We start from the raw sequence: 14,602 nt of genomic DNA, 5'->3' as shown, positions 1-14,602 counted from the left end.
TAAAAATTCGTCCATCCTCACCCGCAGTCCTTCGCTTTCCTTTTTCTCTTGTCGCCATGGGGATTCGCTCGAGAGGCCGCTTCAGTCGCAGCCCTACGCTCACCAACCACAACATGGGCATCATCGGAGTGTACCCGGCACGGCGCTTCGGCCGCTTCACCAACGCGGCCGCGGTGGGCGTCCTTTTCCTGTTCCTGTGGGTGTTCCGTGAGCAGCTGCGCCTCGACCGCGTTGGCATGGATTCGAGCATCGTGCCGTGGATCCCGCGCATGTCGCATCAGGACATCTTCGACTTTGAGCCGGTCAATTCGGACGTCATCCGGGCGGTTTGCGACAAGACGGAGTGGGATGCGGGGAAGGCGATGCAGGTCGTGTTCACATGCGACAACAACGTCGGCGGGATCGGGAACATCCGCAACTCGATCCTGAACTGCGTGCGGTACACGATGCTGGCCGGGGGCTCGCTGGTCATGCCGCGCATCTTCAAGCGCAACGACTCCGACATCTCCCACATCCGGACCGGGCGGCGGCAGGAGATGGAGTACCTCTTCGACAGGCAACATTTCATCGACTCGCTGCACCTCTCGTGCCCCCAGCTGCGACTTTACAACGACACCGACGAGGTCTACGAATCCCTCGGCCCCGCGCGCACATGGTCCCTCGGGCTCTTCCCGGAATCTCTCGTCGACGAGGACAACATTCCCAGCACAGGCATCGAGCACCCGGAAAGGTGGCAGGCGCAGCTGCACCGGTGGCTCGACGACATCGACAACACCACCGACGTGGCGCCGACGGGGCGCCCGACCGATGGCCCGATGATGGTGGACCTGGGCCGGTCGTACCTCACGTTCCCGATCAACAGCGACGGCGAGGTGTTCGCGACGACGTTTGGCAACATCCTCAAGTTCCGCGCGGACGTGCGGCAGCTCGCGACCGCCACGATCCTCAGCATCGACCGGCACTTCTTCGGCGCGCACCTGCGCACCGAGAAGGACGCGCTCGACAGCTGGAACCCGACGGACCCGATGTGGGAGTGGTCCGAGTTCAGCAAGCAAACGGACGCCTTCTTCGACCAGGCGGGCCGGTGGGACCTGTCGGTCATGTACGTCGCGTCCGACAACGAGACGCAGGTGGATATGCTTGAGGCAGATGCGGAGCCACGCGGGGTGCGGGTGGTGACGAAGCAGAGCCTGCTGACGGGGAAGAATCGCAAGATGCTGGATGCGTTGACGTGGGATCAGAAGGGCATGATCGACTTTCTGGTCATGTTGGGGGCGGCGCAGTTTGGAGGCGTAGGGCACTCGAGCTTCGCGTGGAACGTGGCGCTGAAGAGGCACATTTTCTCCGAGGAGAAGGAAGGGTTCCTGAAGGGGCCGCAGATGTTGAGCGATGAGTTGAGTCAGATTTATGGGACGCCAGGGAAGTATCACGAGTATGCGTCGTGTTTGTGGCCATAATCTCGTCGCAGGTAGTTGAAAGAAAGTCGGTTTCACGATGATGCTCCGGTGAAGGTGAAGGCGTACAGTCAGTGCACTGTGACTCGACTGTGTAAGACAAAGCCGATAACGTTATTGGCTGATTAATCAAGCCTCTCAATCACGACTGAAGACCCAAATCTTTCCCTCACCACAACGCTTGCTTTATCCTGATAACGTTGAGGTCTTTTCTCTGTCTAAGACCTCGGTTGTTTGGCTTTGCGATTCATTGAGACAACCAGGAAACCGATATGAGTCCATCCGATACCAACGTGAGACCCCACCGAGTCCGAAATCACCATCTGGCTGGATTACTAATTCATCAACAAGAAGACCAGACGTGAGCGCGGTGTTCTCGCTCAGCGCGAATATCGCAAGCGTCATGCATCCAAAGTCCAGAAGCTTCAAGATGAAAACAAGAAGTTGAAAGATGTCATTGGGAATATCGATAGGATTCTTCGCCGGCAGGGGGCACTATCGGATGACCTGAGAGCCGCCATGTCAGAAGCCCGCGAGATTGCGGGTATCACAACGGAAGAGCCGGAGACTTCTCCGGACCAAGGTGCTCCGCATATTATGCAGTCCATAGAGCAAAGCCCGCCACCGGACCCTGCCCTTGAAGAAGTGATCCGAACCGACCCCCGGCTGGCATCCTCTCTCGTCCCTGATCGTCGTGTGAGCCCTCGCCTGGACTACGGCCTGTGGCTCGACCCGGACCGATTGGTCCGCATACTGGAGCCGCCCGCAGACATCATTCCGTACTTGGGAAGCCGCATGAACACCCTTGCAGGTTGCATCTTCTGGGCGACCATGAACTACACCATCGATCTGTGGAACTCCCGCTCGGAACCTCTATCCACAAGACACCTCGACCGCATGTTCAACCACTCCGAGCATCTCCGGGATCGTCAGTTCCTCTTGTCTCTAGCACAAGCGAGGGTCGATTACAAAGAGAAGGGTTTCATGTATCGAAAGCTCACTGAGCAGTTCGAGCGAAACGCCATGAGCGGTCTGTTCAAGCGCATCAAGGAGGACTACGACAAGCAGGGGCAGCCGAGTAAATGGTGGAAACGCCCCGAAGAGGTCGCGAACTCTGTTCTTGACGTGATGGATGACAGCCAAAAGGCTAGGTTCCAAGCTGTCATCGATGGGAAGGGGACAAAGGAGGATGCGGTGATGCTGAGGGCTCTCATCACTTGGTTGGCGCAGAACTACATCTGCTTCGGCGATGGACCACGATGGAGCTCGGTGTTTGCTTCGGTGGGCATCGGGAGCTGGGTTAACGAGTTTAAACGGCGAGAGGCTCTGACCGCCTGAGAGGTGTGATCTAATTTTATGAAATGTTCTTCAACGCTGCTTTCTCACAGATCCATGCGCCAGGCCCTCTCCGTGATCTCTTGGTTCGCCTTCGCGTATCGCTCAGTTTCCCACGTGGTCCTCCGTTTCTTCACCTCAGACATGACCTTGTACCTCTTCGTCCAATCATTCTGGCAAACTAGCAGTTGATCCTGCTTCTCAACTTTGAGCCCACCACCGACGTCATCAACCACACTGCCGTCGCCTTCGATTACCTCGCAAGCGACGAATGCCCGGCGATCATCCAACCAATCCTCACCGATAAGCATGGCTCCATCCCAGCCCCTCTCCCAGCTTCCGGCGTAAAATTTCACCTTCTTCAACTTGCCGCCGCCGTTCTTCTTCACCAAATACTCGAATGGCCAGCTGGCGCTGTAGATCCCCAGCGAAGGCTCCGCATTGGACTTCGTGCCCTTGCTGCAGTCGGACTGATCTTCCATCACCATCATCTCATGCAGCCTCTTCAGCCCCATCTTTTCGATATCGAGTTGCCGGCGGCACTCGCTCGCCATCTCGAAGAAGATTGTCGCATTTTCGAGATTGGGAAATTTGGTGGCGATGGCTTCGAGGTGATCCACGGGCCATGTTCCGTTCTGGTTGATGTCGATGGTGAGGGAATTGAGGTTGGGAAGCATGGCGCCCAAGGCGGTCAGCTGAGCGGGGCTCATCACCTTCCGCTGTCGATATGTGCTCTCGGGCTCGTGCCAGTCGAGACTTGTCAGAGACTCTGCGTGGTGGCGGAGGAGTGGTTCGACAGAAGCCCCCGTCTGGCCGCTGCTCTTCCAGGAGAGATGTTTGAGGGAGTTTTCCGGGAGGGCAGCGATGAAGTCCTTGGCCCAGGAGCCGTATGTCGAGAAAGAATTCAGAGATTTGAGGTGCGGGACGAGAGTCGTGACATTCGGTGTCTGACCGTCTCTGATTGCGAGACGCCTGATTTGGGAGAAGTCCATTGCCTCAAGCCAGAGGTCAAGGTTCGTCATGTTTTTTTGCGCTTCCGACATGGAAAGACCCTTCAACCATGCCCACGCCTTTCCTTCATAGATCCAGTCTGCATATCTATCGAACGTATTGCCCCATCTATGCAGGTTTCGTACCTCCTCCCATGGCCTGTCATTGAAAGCGTAACCTTCCAAATCCAGAGACTCGAGTGTCGAAGGGTAGCGTGAGCCCGAAGGGTGCTCGAGTGGGAAATTGTATCGGTCAGGATGTTCGGAACATCGCAGACTCGTGACACGGAGTTTCAGACTCTTGATTGATGAGCACTTGGTGAGGGCGTTGTGGACTTCGCTCATGGAGTCGAGGAAGGGGTCGCCGGGTTCGCGTTTACCGTACCAATCTGTCTGGCCTGAGGGGACGACGGTGTCGATGTATGTGGGACATTTGAAGGGTGGTCGCTCCGTTGATGAAGCGGCGGCTGGTGTGGTGAGGAAAAGGACGGCGAAGATGAGTAACCTGCGCAAAGCCGAGTGCATGATTGCGACGTCTGTGTTCTCCCCAGGCTTGGTGTGGTGTAGCGAATGTAGGAGACTGCGCAGCGCACATTCTATGATAGCAGCATATATGTAGCGATGACAAGATGACACCGTTTCCTACCAAACTGATGCTAGATGGTGGTCTGCAAGTAAGAGACGTGTTGAAATCTCAGTATTGATGGGTTGATTGAGCGAGCGACCGACACAACCCCTGCACCTATCTAGGCAACCACACCGAACCTTGATGTTTGGAACCAACAGGATTAATGAGCCTTGGCATTTATGTCTGCACAGACAAAGGACACCATTGCGTTGGAAGGAGCGCTATTGTTCGGTGTGAGATCCTTCGGACTCGGTGTGCTCGGTGTGCTCGGTGAGCGTCGGTGGGCCATGAACACAGTCGTGTTGTTCGGTGAGGGACACTTGATATCAGCCAGCCCCCAATGAACCGCCGGCCATACGGCAAAGCCACGACCCGGAACCTTCATATATCGGTCAAATGGTAATTCCCAAGTCTTCTAAGTTCACGGGACTGAGTAATCAGGCGTTTTACCAGGAGATGGTCCAATGCTTGTCAAGTTTCGCTCATTTAACCTTATTTGAGAGTCTAATTTTAGCAATGTAACTCTGTCTCCCCACGCTGACCGGCGAATCCGGGGACATCGTACGCTGAACTTCAACTTCCCGACCTGCCTTAACTCCTTTCACGGAGTAAGACTCACGATAATTGGCATCGAAAAAGCGGTCGAGACGCAGGCTTTCAAAGATGAAGGTTCTCATCGCGACGATGCCCTTTGCGGGCCACATCCATCCGATGCAGCCAATCGCCCTCGCCCTCATCCGCCGCGGCCACACCGTCGTGTGGCTCACATCCGCATCTCATGAACACCTCGTCCGCCCAACCGGCGCAACCTTCATCCCCTCTCCTCCGGCTCTCGCGCGCCATGATGAGCGTATGCTGGTACCAGATGCGGGCACGTCGGGCCTCGCAGCTGTGGTTTCGACGCTGCGAAAGCTCTTTCTGGACCGCATTCCGGATCAAGTTGCTGCCTACAGGGAGGTTCTGTCTACTTTCCCAGCAGATATAATCTTGGTGGATCTCACGGCATATGGCGCGCACTGCTTTCGAGATCTTACTGGAAAGCCATACGCGACACTGGGGATCAATCCGCTCGTCACATTCGACCCCGAAGTCCCGCCATGGGGCACGGGTTGGCAGCCACCTTCAACTATCTTTGGGCGGTGGGTGAATTCGGTAGCTCACAAAGTCGCAACTTGGCTGTTGTATCCGAAGCTCACGGCAATATTGAACACACATCGGGCGAAACTTGATCTTCCTCCCCTTCCGCCGACGGGATTCTATGACACGACGAGGTCTGATGTCCTGCACATTATGCCAACAACACCGGCATTCGAGTTCCCTCGCGACTTTCATCCATCCGTCAAGTGGGTTGGACCGCTACTTCCCCTATTCAACGAAGAATCATTTACTTCACCGCCGATTTGGTGGCATGAGATGCTGGCACATCCGAAAGAGAAAGTCGTTCATGTCACGCAAGGAACCTGGGCTACCACCGCAACAAACCTCATACTCCCGACACTCGCAGCTCTACGCGACCGCTCTGATCTGCTAGTCATCGCCACCACGCCAGACGCGGAAAAAGCCTTGCCAGTATCATCTTTACCCAGGAATGCGCGAGTGGCGTCATTTATACCTCACGCAAAGCTCCTCCCACATGTTGGTGTGATGGTAACAAACGCAGGCTACAACGGTGTGCTTGTGGCATTGACATGTGGAGTTCCGTTAGTCTGCGCCGGCCGGACGGAGGACAAGGCCGATGTCAGTTCTCGGGTTGCGTGGAGCGGGGCTGGGATCGATCTGGGTACAGATACACCGAGTATGAAGGCTATTAGGGATGCTGTGGCGAGAGTTGTTCGAGATGAGAAGTACCGCAAGGCAGCCGAGATAATTCGGGATGATTTCGACAAGCATGATGGGTCGAAAGAGGCAATTGATGCTCTGGAGGAAATTGTTACTCGGGGTCAGAAATGATTATCGAAAGGGCAGCTTTCCAGATCAGCCTTTGATCGGAGTCATCCCAGCTGTCACAATCCGTACTGCACTGCATCAGGCTTCATTCATCCGAAAGCTGCTTCCAATACTCAATATTTCTCTAGCTATGATGAAACCCAAACAATGTATCACCTGTAACACATATCCAAGTTCAAATGACCTCTCTTTCGAGTGATGTTTCTCCACAATGCTTGTTGTATGACCATACGATGACGCGGTGCCATTGGTCTCCTTAGATGTGGAAATGCAGAATTCAGAACCCAATAGTTATTGATGTCTCAACTTCATATCTGGGCTTGCAGTTCCGACAAATGTCTATGGACCCTGTATTCGCCACGACGTATTACAGATCAGGAAATCTTAGGTAGGAGATTGACCCAAGAAATTACCTCATACACGTCTGCCGGGACCGACCTTAGACTTTGTAAGAAAAGAGAAATGGCCAGGAGATGAGCAACCAAATACACAATATAACTCAAAACCGAAAGTAGTCTTGAAGCAGTAAGCATTAAGTTTTGAAGCGGCATCACTTCTTTCGTTAACTTGTCATTAACAGTTTCGCAAGCCTGCAGTAAGCGTTCGATACGTGACGAGTTCAGCCCACCAGCGTAAGTAGATTTCGAGCCGCTTCCAGGCCTCCAATACCTCTGGGTCCAACTCATTCCAGTCATCGACAAGGTTGTGGCAAGCCAAGATCCACCTTTCGAGGTCGAGCTTTTCAGGTTGGCCTTCCAGAGCCTGTTCAAATGGATGAATAATCTTAGAGTAGTCATTATGAAACTCGGAGAGGCTCTCTAGAGCTTTCTCCGAGATTTCGTGGCTCCAAACTCCTGGACCTCCAGGAATTAAACTTATGAATGCGTCCAAGCTTTTACTAGAATTCAAAGCGCTGTAATGCTTCATGATCTGGCGCCGCCATTTTGCACACATAGTGGGCAATTCATTAAACTCTTCCACAAGAACCTTTAGAGACTTGGCGTTGAAACGTTCAGTCGAAAGATAGCTCAAGAAAATGCTGATGGTCAAGGTGACCCCTGGCAATACGGCCGTGGTGACGCATCCGATTCGTCAGGCGATAAGCCCAGCGTGAGGCGGGAACTCGAAATTCCAAGCAACGCAATGAATGCGACCAAATATTAGTGAAGTCCCAGCTTGAAAAGTTGATATTGAAGACGTCTCGGCTTTCATCCAAGTGATGTCGTTAGGAGCCCGATCATCCTCGTGTAGGCTGCGGCACGCCCTCGTATTTGCCGCTTTTTCGGGTGAGCGAAGCCAAACTGAAAGTTGACGAAGTCTTGGTATTCTTTCCCAATAGCCGCGACATGTCTGACGTATGTAAGTTGGTTGGGAGATATCTTTTGGCTTTCACCAGCTTGCCAAGTATGTCAGGATTGCCATGGCAACACACGCAACGGTGGTGATCTCGAGCTGCGTGATATATAAACCGGCTATTCCACGTACAGCCCCATTGAGAACGAGCCATAGAATTTGAAATATAGCGAGACTCTTCAGCAACCAATCTGCTTTGCTCTTGTCTTCAATATCCTGCCGACTCAATTCCAATTGCTTGAGGGGATGGACTTCCGGATTGGTATGCCATCAGAAATGGGAACTAAGCTTTGTTGCTGTGATAACTTCCCATCGACAAGTGGAACGTTTTTTGCACTGAATCCCACCCATCTGGGCGTAGTAAGAGTGAACGATGGTACATCGTGGGGTACCAAACATATTGCGGCACCTGAGTCTTCATCTTGTTGGTCTGGTCTCACTTCGCTGCTCTGGCGTCGCGTCTCCCCATGCAAGCTGCTAGCCTGATTATGAGATGCGGTTGTTTCTTCAGACGTATTTGTGGAGGAAGTTGCTCCGCCGGACCGTTGCAAACTTGCAAGTGAAATACTTCGAGCGACGGAGTTTTGTTCACGACCTTGAGCTTGCGTCTGTTGCAGTCGTTGATATGAACTCAAATCGTTCATCTCGACGTCAAATGACGTGATGTCTTCCGAAATGGGAGAGTCAAGCCAAAGGTATCGGTAGAGAATGTTGTAGTAGGGTGGATACTCGACCGTCCACGACCACTCGATAGGATGCCCTCCGCCCTCCCCCTCCCCCAATCTTATCGGAGCTTCAATGGCTAATGTTGTGTCAAATGTAATGATCATGAGGTGTTCATCGGCCGTAGTTCGCCAAGAGCTTGTCGGAGATCGCATATCGCCTTCGAGAGGATGAACTCCCGAAAGATGATGTTGATCGACATCCATTTCACTCGACGAAAAAGTCGCTGCATTGAAGTGTCGCTGGGTGAAGGTACATTAAGGTGCGTCACAGTCCATGTGCAAGCAAATATGGCGATAGGACAACTCCTAACCTCGGGCCAGCCTGCCGACCAACCTTGTCGACCGTGACTGTGCCGTTGGTGTCATTGGCGGCTAGAGCCGTAATAGAGAGGAAAAGGCAGGCTTCCAGAACGGTGAAAGCCCTAGCCATGCAGGTTCGATGGAAGGGCAAATAGATGTATTGGAAGGGTCTGTGATGCAGGCTACATGGAAGAGGTTGAGGTCAATCTCGTGGGACGGAGAGGAGTAAGGCATCACGAAGTCAGGCTGTTACGGCACAGGCAGGGGTGAATTACAGCTTACCAGGGTCTCCGGCGAATAGAACTAGTCTTTCAGCGGGATTCAACCTCTGCGAAGTTTTCGAGTACAATTTCACTCCGCCAAGCGGGTGTGGGCTGTATCTGACTTTGCTGATACGTAGGACAACACAGCATGAATGGGCCTGTCGAGCTGCAGGTGCCTTCGTAAGTGTCAGCCCTAGCCCGCTGTGTTTGCCAACTTGAAGTTGCTCCGCAATCCCGCTGCCTCATCACTTATTTTGGCTTCTAGTTTTTGCAGAAACTTCTGCCGTCAAGTGTTCGTCCACAGATCAGTGGTCATAATCTCTGTTTGCATTTTTGTGCGAGCGCCGAAACATATAACACCAGTGCCGCATAGACATTGGCGAGGTTGTTCTACGTGCCCAAGCTTGGTTGCTGCTCTTTTTCATTGCCATTGACCCTCTGATTTTTGCATTTGTACCGAACCATATGTGCTTAAAGAACATAGTAGTCAAACAGGAATCGGAATGTGTTCAATCGAAACAAGGTCGAAGAATCTGTCTCAAGTTCATCGCCCCTGGAGTAAAGTCATTCAGCATGCTCCTTGAGGTAACTAGGAATTAGTTGTCTATCGCATCAGATGCAAATGTAGTGAAGATTCACATGACGTTGATTGTAAAAGCATCTTCCCGAGATACCAAATCGCAACGGCCTCGTTAGTGATACACACTACCGTTCAATCTCAAGGCTTGGGCGACGTAGACTGGGTTTAAGATCAGGAGACAAGGTCCACTCGTGTTCGGATGCACGCCACCTTGTCGGAGTAATGCAAATAAAGCATCATGCGGACGGAAAGGATTGCTGATTAGGTACATAACACTCATATTTAATTACTGAATCGATGCGCTATCCTATGAAAACCTAACTTCGTATCCAAGTTTGCGATATTGACCTCCTGCGGCCTCGAACCCTCGAGCCTCTACTATTTTGCTTTCGCAATTTCAGGAGCTGTTGCTCCAGTTCCATCGTACGACTACGTTGAATACCTCCAGACGAAGGGGCGGACTGTGTTTGTGACCGGTCGGTATGGTGAATGTGCACCACGCGAGATAGCTTCTGTCGTGGTTGATGCATCTTCTGGTAGAGCCAATCATTGATATCGTCGCTCTTATATCCATACGTCATGGCAAGAACGACGACAACTGCAGTGACCGGAATGGAGACAATCCAGAAGAAGCGCTGGTCAAACTCCGTATCCCTAATGTCTGTCGTATTCATGCCCAGAAAGCTGGATATAAAAGACCTTCAGCATTGACGTTTGTTAGTCACCCCGCTAATAGAGTGTTTGGCCGAAGGATTCTACTCCACGATAAGATGGAGCCACTTACATTGGTAAGAAGAAAAGCGTAACAATGGTGAATACCCTGATCGCTTTCCCATGATCCTCCTCCAAGACCTCGATTGTTTGCTTCACCTGCTCTCTGAAAGCTGTTGCCCTCTCCTGAAGGGAATGCAACGTCTCATGTCTTTCATCCAACATTCTTTTGTGTCTTTTCGCAACCCTTGTTTCAGCAGTGTGCAATCTGGCGCGTGTCTCATTCTCCTTGCGGAATGAGTCTGGCGATAACAGATCGAGGTAGTTGGCCAGGAGTTTCTGCTGGGCTTCAACGATCCCATCGACGGCGTCCAACTCCTCTTGTAAAGCACTCAACTCCAGAAATAATCGTCGTTTCGGTCGTCGGACGGCCTCGCTTCGCATTCTCGACATTTGTATTCTGTAAATATCTTCGATGTTGATGATAGGTTCTGACAAAATTGGCCGCTTTTGTGCGTTGCTCATCAAGGCCAGGGCAAGAAACTCCACGCCGACGGTCTCAACGGCCGCATTGTCATCTTCTCGCGTGGTGTGTTTCAGCCTCATGATGTCTCTTTGGGAAGATTCAAAAAGATTCCTTGTCAACGTCCATGCTGCGATCCGTCGAGCCTCCATGGTCTTGATACTTTTCTCAACTTTAGACTTTACGTCTCGTGGAATTTCACGGGTCGGATCCGCATTGATATACTCTAGTTGGTTCATGAGAGACAATTGATTTGAGTGCATGATATGCACAGTGACAATTCCGTCAAGTGCCAGCATCAAGTTAGTAGGGAGCTGGGGCGGTATAATCTTGTCGGCATCTGCCAGTTTTCCCGGTCTTGCGACAAGGGCATGTAGCTCCTTGACCCTTCGGTTAAGATCCAGTAGGTCTGCGACAAAGGTCTTCGTCAAGCTTAGGAGTGTCTGAGGCATTTGGCCATGTTGAACTTTGGCCACGTGAAGAATCCAGACGTAGCACGGATCATCAGAGAGGTGTTGAACCGGCTGTTTGGCTTCGCACAGGAAATGCACGCGATGGAGATGGTCTAGCGCAGATTCAAGCATAGGATACCTTTCCTGCTTGCTACATCTCTCGCATTGCGACCAAGACAAGGAAAGGCCTGAAATCGTGCGGGGTGTTGATTTGGAATGAGCGGTCAAAGGATCAAAATTGCGGACGATGTAGTGATCAGTCCAATACTCCTGACCATGAAGAGATTCCCAATGAAGATGCTACAATCGCCCAGGTTTAGTTTTTGAAGAAAACTAGCATGTCCCAGACTTACCCGGTATATTTTGTCCAAGGAGCCCCAAATACATCCCAGAACGTCGTGGTCTGTAGTGCCCTCCGTCTGAGTCACAAATGATGACACAATTCTGCGCGAAACTTGACAAAGAGTACGCATGAGACTTTTCACGCTGAATCTATGACCCTAGATTGACCCACATTATCAGCTGTAGTTGTAGGGTTCTCTGCTTGATCTTCAGATTCGGCGTTCGAGCCCAAGGTCTTGGGTACATCGCCGGCGATATTAGAAACTTGCTCGAAACCGCTTTGTTTGTACGGCAAGTTGATGCTGCTACGAGCCCAGAGATCTTCAGGCGTGCAGCGGAATGCTACGCTGTAGATATCTTTGTTGAGGCCTTCGATCATGTCGGCATGGAGCTTGTCTAAGATACTGCCCGTATTCTTGATAATCTCCTCACTCGATCTATTTATCTTGACTCCTTGGGTACGCCATTCCAAAAACGGCCTTGTTATCGGCACGAGGTATTTTTCCGAAGTTGTACTTGAGTCGATATTGCGAATGTATAAATTGGAAGGGTCATCTTGGAACTCGTCAGTGTAGGCATTCTCAACGCTGAAGGTGCTGCCCGAGTCTGGGTCATTTTCTTTAACCGAACTCGCAGGGTTGATTTTGGGTTGAAGGTTGCGCGGCTCATGGTGAATAGAACCATTGGTTTCGACGGACTCCATGTTGATATTTTCATCGTTCAGGGAGAGTGCTTTCTCTTCGACGGGTTCTGCCACGTATTGAGTGTCTTCCTCAATTGGAATATTGCCTGGTGGTGATTCATTCTCGCGCGAATCGTCGTTTTCGCCAAAGTCAATCGAATTCGACTCGGTTTCAGGACCAACGCCCGTTGTGCCCCGTCTTGTGGGCTAGTCGATCGGTAAGCGAGTATATCAGTATGGATATAAAATTGGTCTCTTACCTTTTCATCCTCGCTTTGATTCGCGGGATCTTCTAGCCTACCGAAAGTTCGGCTGCCATCCGGCAGGAAATTGGCTTCGCTAGGCTGGCTTTCATCCAATGGTTTGTAGGTGATCATCTTTGTCACCGAGACTCTTCTTGGCGTAGTTCTGCAGGAAACAGGAGTTACGGGGTCTCCAGGCTTGCTTTTCCGAATGTAGATGATACCCAGATCTGTTGAACCAGAGGTTGCCAGCTCCAGCCATGACTTGGCATATAGTCGCTCGCCCTGAGCATCTTCCAAGTGGAAATCACCTGCTGCCCAGCGAGTTTGTTTGATTAACGACACGGCGTGTTGCATGAGATCCTTCCATTTCTGTCAGTACTTTTCAATTTTTTCACTTGTTCTTGCCACGCGTACCACATAAGTCCAATCCTGGCCAACTTCAGTGCTGACTCGCTCATTGTTGTCATGAATAAAGATCATCTTCAAAAAGCCTTGCTGAGGTGGTTTTGAGGAGACTTGATGAATCAGACCTTCTTGAAGTTCTGATGCAGCCTTCGGGGAGTACGTGATCAAACACCCTCGTGTTATTGTCAGCAGTCTCGCCCATCACTTATAGTCCTTTTCTTTTGAGGTGTCTTTGCTTACCGCAGCCTATCAGCAAGCACCACAATTGATTCACATTTATAACCTCCTTTGGCGAAGCAATCGACAGCTTTTGCACCACTTGATCACTTGCCAAGCTGGACTCTGACCCATGGCCATACAAGTGATGCAGTAGTGTTTGCGGAGCCTGGCCATCCCCGTCGGAAAATGGCTTGTTGCCCTCGAGAACCAGATGAGGACACGACGCAAATATCACCGGCTCTGTTTCACCTCGCTTTGTGTTGGCAACATGAGGAAGAATTCCAAGGTAACGAATGATAGTTCCTGCCTCGACACGATGCCCACGATCTGTGGTTGTGGTGAGATTCCTGCCAATGTCCGAGAGAAGCTTATTTGCAACTTGCTGAAGTTCGGGGGATATGAAAGGGCAGCTGGTGATAAATTTCTTGAGTTGATGGTTAGCGCTGGCATTTGCTGTTGGCGTCTGTATTGACAAACCTCAAGAACTCCTAGGCTCAAAGAGCTTTTCTCGATGTGCCTGAAAGATCGTGCCGTCAGAGGTCAATAATTCGAATACAGATTTATGGGACTCTGTTAAGCTATCAATGTAGCTTTTGTCTACTCACAACCATCTACACAACTTCGAAGTTGGCTGTAAGCTTTCCCCAACCATAGGGCCATCATTACATGTGATGCTGACTTTTTCGCGTTGTGAATGTCCGACAGAAAACTCCACTGAGTGAATCGTAAACATTTGGACTTCAGCGCTCATTTCGGCAATTGTAGTCTTTGGTCCTTTCCACGCGTCAAATACGCTTCTAGGAGGCAGCTGAATGGTGGCTTGGACATCTCTGGGCTCCAGAGGCAATGTGACCGAAAGTCCACGTTCTTCAACTTCGTCGAAGAGGTTCGAAGCATCCGATGAGTTTGTTGTGGCATAGGTATAGCTTTGACTGTCTGCATCGGCGTCGCCGGTATCGTCGGTTACCCAATGGACGTTCTAGATCACGTCACTTACGATCCTTCGTGTCGCGAAACGCGGGCATTGCTTACATTGTGCGTGTTGTCTGTGACATCCGGCTCCGTCTGTTTTGCAAACGGTTCCTCAATTCGGACCTTTTTTGGTCCTTTTGCCTCCGTGTCTGCCATCTTTGTATATATTGACGTGTATACACTTTAATTCGCCGCGAATTGAAGGGAGGAGTTTCCTGACTTGCGTGAGGAAAAAGATGTACTGCCACAGACGCTTTCATCAGTCCAAAAATCAGGCTGGCGGGTAAACCCACCCCTGCATCCTCAGCTGACTACCTGCAGATAGATACCATGCAGGACAGGCCAGGCGTGCTTATCTCTCTCTGCAGTGTAATGTTGCAATTTAACTACTCTGCACTGGCACAGCCGGGCCAAAAGGCGAACGAAGAGCCTGATTCCATGGATCTAGACGTTCCGTGTCCGGCGGCAACGGACCAT

General features: G+C 51.4%; 5 protein-coding genes across 5 annotated transcripts; 3 read left to right on the top strand and 2 right to left on the bottom strand.

Annotated features, from left to right (window-relative positions):
• Positions 1-56: 56 nt before the first annotated feature.
• Positions 57-1,457, top strand: CGGC5_v013498 (uncharacterized protein; the record flags this gene model as incomplete). The annotated part of the gene is made up of 1 exon (XM_032036244.1): positions 57-1,457. One exon carries the CDS (start codon positions 57-59, stop codon positions 1,455-1,457), a length of 1,401 nt encoding a protein of 466 aa, XP_031884876.1.
• A 269-nt stretch (positions 1,458-1,726) lies between these two features.
• Positions 1,727-2,792, top strand: CGGC5_v013497 (uncharacterized protein; the record flags this gene model as incomplete). Its single annotated transcript, XM_032036243.1, has 2 exons — positions 1,727-1,747; positions 1,809-2,792. The coding sequence occupies 2 exons, from the start codon at positions 1,727-1,729 to the stop codon at positions 2,790-2,792; spliced, it is 1,005 nt and encodes a 334-aa protein (XP_031884854.1).
• Positions 2,793-2,836: 44 nt separating this feature from the next.
• Positions 2,837-4,303, bottom strand: CGGC5_v013496 (uncharacterized protein; the record flags this gene model as incomplete). Its single annotated transcript, XM_032036241.1, has 1 exon — positions 2,837-4,303. The coding sequence occupies one exon, from the start codon at positions 4,301-4,303 to the stop codon at positions 2,837-2,839; it is 1,467 nt and encodes a 488-aa protein (XP_031884852.1).
• A 766-nt stretch (positions 4,304-5,069) lies between these two features.
• rebG-1 (4'-demethylrebeccamycin synthase) lies at positions 5,070-6,356 on the top strand (the record flags this gene model as incomplete). The annotated part of the gene is made up of 1 exon (XM_032036240.1): positions 5,070-6,356. One exon carries the CDS (start codon positions 5,070-5,072, stop codon positions 6,354-6,356), a length of 1,287 nt encoding a protein of 428 aa, XP_031884895.1.
• A 3,535-nt stretch (positions 6,357-9,891) lies between these two features.
• Positions 9,892-14,281, bottom strand: CGGC5_v013494 (uncharacterized protein; the record flags this gene model as incomplete). Its single annotated transcript, XM_032036239.1, has 10 exons — positions 9,892-10,273; positions 10,359-11,560; positions 11,614-11,679; positions 11,775-12,491; positions 12,545-12,889; positions 12,944-13,107; positions 13,175-13,577; positions 13,631-13,670; positions 13,759-14,132; positions 14,186-14,281. The coding sequence occupies 10 exons, from the start codon at positions 14,279-14,281 to the stop codon at positions 9,892-9,894; spliced, it is 3,789 nt and encodes a 1,262-aa protein (XP_031884894.1).
• Positions 14,282-14,602: the final 321 nt, after the last annotated feature.

This window comes from Colletotrichum fructicola (assembly GCF_000319635.2).
Source record: "Colletotrichum fructicola Nara gc5 chromosome Unknown KSG_Nara_v1_contig08, whole genome shotgun sequence".
NCBI classification, from domain to species: domain Eukaryota; kingdom Fungi; phylum Ascomycota; class Sordariomycetes; order Glomerellales; family Glomerellaceae; genus Colletotrichum; species Colletotrichum fructicola.
Note: the sequence above shows the minus strand (reverse complement) of the source record. Positions and strands in the feature narration are given on the sequence as shown.